The following is a 6742-nucleotide window of genomic DNA, read 5'->3' on the forward strand; positions in this document are numbered from 1 at the left end:
TTTTTTTTTTGAGCATCAATCCTCTGAAGTTCTAAATTTATCATTCTCTGTGGGATGAACCAACCACAAGCTAGAAAGTTTAGGAGTGTTGTTGGTCCTATTTATTGTTGCTATTTAATTACATCCAAACCCAGACATCAATTCACATCTTGAGTTCTAATTGCCTTTGAGAGTTCTGTGCACAGAACAATAGCTGGAGTGACTCTTCAGAACAGAAGTCGTAAATATAGGTTCTTCCTGATCTTAATGAATTAAAACCAAAGGAGGGGAGACAGTTTTGTTTTGAAGAAGCCATCTGTTTATTTGTGTACAGTGTTTGTATTCAAATTTCAAGAAATTCATCAAGTATAAAGCATCAGAATTCATAACACAGAAAACAGGAGTACTGAACAAGCATACAGTTTGAGAAAACCAAGTAGCTAATGAGGTTTTGAACCTCTTTAGTTTAATCTTCTCTAGTGCCAAGGAGACCTCTCTGGTGTGTGTACAGTGCTTGACTTCCTTTGCATTGATTCTTGGTACTTCAGGGCTCAAAATGTGAATTGGTGACAAGTGCTAAGGTAATGAATTAGCAGCTGTCAGCACAGCAACTGTGCCAGCATAATCCTTGATTTAGAGCACTTCTCTGGTCCTTGGTTAACAGGCAACTGAGTTCACGAGTAATAAAATCTGTCCCAGATAGCTACACGTGCATAAAGGGCTGAACATTTATTTAGGAAACAAATGTCAATTAAAAATGTCAGCCAGAACTGTATATGACTCTAGGCTTTAGGGTAGGTGCCAACTGCAAGACATTTTTAAGGACTTGAACCTGGACATTTGGCTCTGCACTCATCAGTGTGATGTGTAAGCTTATAGCTAGAGCCAGCATTTTAGGCTTAAAATCATCACTGCTTTTTACCTGTCTAAGGCAGTAACTTGATTACTCTTGCAGTGAAGCCCTCTGAAACCATCTTCACCCCATGGCCTTCTTTGAATTTCTTCTGCATTTACATATCCTCAGCTGACTACACATAATCAAGAGTGCAAATTGCTATATTATGCCCTTAGCCTTGTTGCATGGATGATTTGTGAATGGATATCATGTTTTCAGCTAAATGAAGGGAGTCAGCTTAGCACAATAGATAATTCCTCAACCACCCTTAGGTATCAGTTTCCCTCATCTGTTAAATAGGGCCGATTATACTACGTATTTGTTGAGAATAAATGAAACAATCCTTGTCAAGCGTGTAACATGGTATCTAGAATGTGAGGGGCTCAATTAGTTTTTACAAATAAGTTTTTTATATCTTTCTTGGTACTAGGGCACTGTTATCCTTATAACACCTAATGAGTGCTTGGTAGATAGATCGACAAATGAATGAAGGTACATTAAAATGAAAATCTAAATTGTGAAATCAGTGGTCAGCTATTTAAAATAGAATAAGGTGACATCTTGCCACATACAAACCACAGACATGTATCATTTTGTCCAGGAATTATATGTTCCAATCTTCATTTTATAGGTGAAAATTTAAGTTAAAAAAATGATAGGGGCTTCCCTGGTGGCGCAGTGGCTGAGAGTCCGCCTGCTGATGCAGGGTACACGGGTTCGTGCCCCGGTCCGGGAAAGATCCCACATGCCGCGGAGCGGTTGGGCGCATGAGCCATGGCTGCTGAGCCTGCGCGTCTGGAGCCTGTGCTCCGCAACGGGAGAGGCCACAACAGTGAGAGGCCCACGTACCACAAAAAAAAAAAAAAAAAAAAAAAAAACCTTTTGAAATGGCTGGAAGATTAGAATTGAATTTAAAAAAAAAAAAAAAAAAAAAAAATGATAAATGACATGTTAAGTCAAATGGACCTATTCCTAGATTTTCTGCTTAGCATTATGCTAAGGTGATTTGCTCTCAACTCCTTCGCTCATTTAAAAAAATCTCAGTCTGTATCTTTTCCTGTGGGTCGGTTAACCAATGGAGTATATTTTGATTATGTGACTTGCAAAAAGCCTCAGGTTTTGAAACAAACAGTTTTGTCTCCCATTACCTCTTAGCTAGAAGTACCTGTTTTTCACTTCTCATTTCATGGACATCATTCATTCAGCAGTGACTAAAAGCACACCAGTCCACTCATCGTGAGACTTACCTACTTTCAGAAAACAGCAAAAGTATGTCCCTCCACTAGATTATAATCTGTTTATGGCCACAGACTTTCCTTTTTTAACAACCTGAGATGTTTTCTTTCCACAGTTGGATAAAAGGGTAGAAAAACTGTTTTAAATACTCTCTTTAAAGGGGAAATTTTCGTGGGTGGGTTGTTGGAAAAAAAGACCAATCAAAAGTCTTCTATGAGACTCCATTACAAAATTCTCAGCTGAGATTTTAATCTAAGAGCTACATTCAGTAAATGTTTATGTGCCACACAGCGTGTGAAACACAATCCTGTGAATGTTGAAGGGGATTAACCATTGTTCTTATATTGTTTTTTTTTTGCTTTTGATTTGTCTTCTTTATTATGGTTTGTTTGGTTGGTTTTGTTTGACTTGGTTTAGTACAGAGAAATTTCTGGAATATGGCCGAATTCATAATTTTATTCTTTAGGCATTTATATGACCTTTTTATTTAACTCAAATTGCTTTTCACCATTTTATTCTCTGACACCATTTATGAAAGCCTATTTCAGTGAGAAATAAGAGACTACCTATGTGTGAATGTAGTTTTAGAGTTTATAAACTATCTTGGCTAAGCAAGTCCTTTCTGTTCCCAATTAAAACTGTAGTGTAAAGGGTGAATTTAAAAATGAATTAGTAGTCCTTATTTTAAAGAAGTAATATATGAGTAAAGTCAGACAGAGAAAGACAAATATTATTATATCATTGATATGTGGAATCTAAAAAAATGATACAAATGAACTTATTTACAAAGCAGAAAGACTCACAGACATAGAAAACAATCTTATGGTTACCGAAGGGGAAGGCGGGAGCTACGTTAGGAGTTTGGGAGGAACTGATACACACTACTGTATATAAAATAAACAAGGGCCTACTGTATAGCACAGGGAACTATATTCTATATCTTGTAATAACCTATAGTGGAAAAGAATCTGAAAAAGAATGTATATATATGTATAACTGAATGACTTTGCTGTACAGCAGAAACTAACACAACATTGTAAATCAACTATTGTTCAGTTTAAAAAAGTTATATATACATATAATTTTGCCAGTGATGTTCATTACAGCATTATTTATAATTATAATAAAATTCGCTAAAATGTTTACTAGTTTCAAAGTGATTGAAACTATTAACAGCATATTATGCAGATTATAAAAATATGTGGATAAAGGTATAAGCCTATATTAAGTAGAGAAAAAAGGAAAATCACATGTGTAGCATGTCTACAATAATGCAAAAGAAGACAACTGAAAAATTATGAATCCAAAAGACAGGAGGAAATTATACTAAAATGAAAATAGGGGTTTTATGTGGGCAGTCAGAAACTAAGTAGGATTTTGTTTTGTTTTGTTTTGGTCCCTTCTTTCAAATTCCCTGAATTTCCTAAATTCCCTATACTAAACATGTATCACTTTTATAATAGAAAAAAAAACAACAAACTTCAAATTAACATGGATTTTCCTGTTTGCACTCAGCTGTAGTATTGCTTTCTAGTGAAACTGGGGAGATCTAAAAACCTTTTTGAAGAGATAATTTCAGAGCAGTCTGCCAGCAGTAGGCCCTTCCATAAGTGTCTTAAGAGAGCTAACCCCAGTGCTCCCCAGCTGAGTTCTGCTGCTCTGTGAAGGCTCACATAATAAGTGTTTTCATCTTTTCCTATTAAAAATGACCTCCTGGCCCGACTCTGAGCTTCCCAGATGACTAAGGTTTGCCGGGCACAGACTAAGACAAAATAAAGCAAAACTCCTTAGTATTTCATCTCGCACTTGGATTCTACGTTTTATTTCCACACCAGCTCACAGGCTTTGTTGTTTTGCTTTACTTTCACTCTCCAGATCCAACAAGGGTAATGGTACCCCCTTCCAGTATGGATGTCACTGTTGGAGAAAGTATCGTTCTGCCATGCCAGGTAACCCACGATCACTCGCTAAACATCGTGTTTACTTGGTCATTTAATGGACACCTGATAGACTTTGACAAAGACGGGGACCACTTTGAAAGAGTCGGAGGGGTAAGTATTAATATCAAACTATCCACAGGAAATGCAGTCAGCAACTAAAGGTCTCAAAACTGACTCAGATGAGTCTTTTAGACTAACTTTTGTTCAAACACCTTATTTCCAAAAACTCCTGGTTAATATCTGCTCCTTTTTGCGTGATGAATGCAGCCCTGCTCACTGAGCCACCTATAGGCCATGCCTTTTCTTAATCCTCATAATCCTTAACCCTACAGGTTAGTTATTCATTACTGTGTATGAATGAGAAAACTGAGGCTAATGGGAGCTATATGGCTGGCCTGGCCCTCACTGCTACCAAATTGCAGAAATCAGTTTCCAACTTCAAATCCCAAGTTCTCTGCCCCATACTGTACCATATGCCATTGAACCTGATGAAGAAAGTAGCTTAAGGACAGTTTACTCAGATGCTTTTAGGCTGCTGATTAAACACCCTTTGGCTCTTGTAGAAGACTTATCATTGTGAGGTTAGGGCTCTCTTTCTTGAATCTGCAAGTCTGATCAGATTATTTAATAACTCCAGAAGATTCGAATTCTAATCGTTGAGTTTTCAAAGTGCCTTGCTTTCCATAAAATACACATAGTATCATTGAACTCTTACACCAAGAAGAGGTTAACTCTGGAAACAGTTTGAATCTATCACAATCATTCTCAAAAATAATATTTCTGCCCTTGGGACTTCCCTGAAGGTCCAGTGGTTAAGACTTTACCATCCAGTGCAGGGGGTTGCGGGTTCAATCCCTGGTCGGGAAGCTAAGATCCCACATGCTTCATGGCCAAAAAAACCAAAACATTAAAAAAAACAGAAGCAATATTGTAACAAATTCAATAAAGACTTTTAAAATGGTCCACATCAAAAAAATCTTAAAAAAAAAATTGTTCTGCCCTAACATAGCCCTACTCTCCTATTAGTAATGAAGATTCAGGGGGGAGGGATAAATTGGGAGATTGGGATTGACATATACACACTACTATACATAAAGTAGATAACTGATAAGGACCTATTGAATAGCACAGGGAACTCTACTCAATACTCTGTAATGACCTGTATGGGAAGAGAATCTGAAAAAGAGTGGATATATGTATATGTATAACAGATTCACTTTGCTGTACACCTGAAACTAACACAACATTGTAAATCAACTGTAGTCCAATAAAAATTAAAAAAAAAAAAAACAGGTTCATTCTGGCTGCTATTATCGTGGAAGAGTCCAGTCAAAGACAGCAGAATATAAGCATGAGTCTGTGTTGCAAAGCCCTCCCATCCCTCATGCTCCCACAGGAATCTGATTTACTCACCTCATCTTACCCCCATCCCTGATGTTGGGAATAAATGGGCTAAGGCTTACAAATTATCCGTATAATATGTGGAGGGCCTATGTTCCTCTCAAAGATAATGCTGTTCCTCTTATTTACATTCTTGCTGCCTTTGTCAAACAGTACCTCTCCACTGAATTACAGAACACCAAAAATGATTTGAGTAACTATTTTCTCAACTCTCCCAAGGATCGTATACAACTGGTACCATTTTAGATGCATGAGACAGAAGTTAATTCATTACATCAGTGGATGACTCGAGTCATTAGTAATTCTCTCTTGGAGTCCTGGTTGAGGAAGGCTGGATGAAATTGCCATTATTAACCATTCTGAACCACTTTGATATGGTTCAGCCTAATAACTTTGCCCAAGTGAGAGTGATATTACCTACTTCACAAAGGCATTGAGGATATTAAATACCTTCAGGTCTAGAAAACTACATAGCCCAATGCCGACCACAAAAGAAGCATGTGAGAAACATTAACGGTTGTATTCATGGAAGGAGGGTAACATTAATTCTAATAACATGAGCATATATACGGAGAAAACTTTCATAGATTAAGCAGAATATTCGTTTTCAGACTAAAATAAATGTCTTGGGCATAAGAGATAATAAAAAAAAATAAAAATATTATCTCTCAGAATGGCACAGGCACCAACCAATCAGAACGGATGCTTGGGCTATCAAAATAGATGTCCTGCCCATCAGACGGATATGCACTTCATGCTGGACGGGCTGTACATCAGCCAGGGCTGAGGCACAGATGGAGATACCCGTGATGGAGTCAAGCACTAGTGACCACCTTTTGTCGAGACCTCTGTCCATGGAATCACTCTCATTAGCCTTTTGTATGGGAAGTGTTTGTCTCGTTTGTGATACCAGTACTAGCACCAATCAACCATTGCTAAGAAGTAACTGCAAAATGCGGGACAGCGCTACAAATTGTGAGAGCTAAGTGTATTAGCCACCGGGATCATTAGTGTCTATAGGGTTAGCGCTGGATAACAGAAGAGGCAAGGAAGCAATCCTGAAGTCAAGCCCATTTCTCAGTTTCTGCTTCCCGTGTCAGTGTGGTACAGACGATGCTTGGGAGAGCCGACATATTGCAGTGTTCGGAAGAGGTATTATTTCATTGTCCTCTGAGCGGCTCTGAGTGTTCAGTCAGGAACAGAGCAGACAACAGTGCTGTTTTGTTCTCTTTGGTAGGAACATAAATGTAGATCTCAGTAAACAGTTTGGTCTGTATGACTTTGAAGGGAA

General features: G+C 37.9%; 1 protein-coding gene across 1 annotated transcript in view; it reads left to right on the forward strand.

Moving 5' to 3' along the window:
* Positions 1 to 6742, forward strand: part of CNTN4 (contactin 4) — a 331989-nt gene that overhangs the window by 297845 nt on the left and 27402 nt on the right. Inside the window, exon 12 of the mRNA XM_007450035.1 lies at positions 3986 to 4161. Within this exon, the coding sequence (XP_007450097.1) occupies positions 3986 to 4161 (176 nt within the window). The remainder of the gene's footprint in view (positions 1 to 3985; positions 4162 to 6742) is intronic.

The sequence above is a fragment of the Lipotes vexillifer genome, unplaced genomic scaffold (assembly GCF_000442215.2).
Source record: "Lipotes vexillifer unplaced genomic scaffold, Lipotes_vexillifer_v1.1 scaffold1041, whole genome shotgun sequence".
Lineage (NCBI taxonomy): Eukaryota > Metazoa > Chordata > Mammalia > Artiodactyla > Lipotidae > Lipotes > Lipotes vexillifer.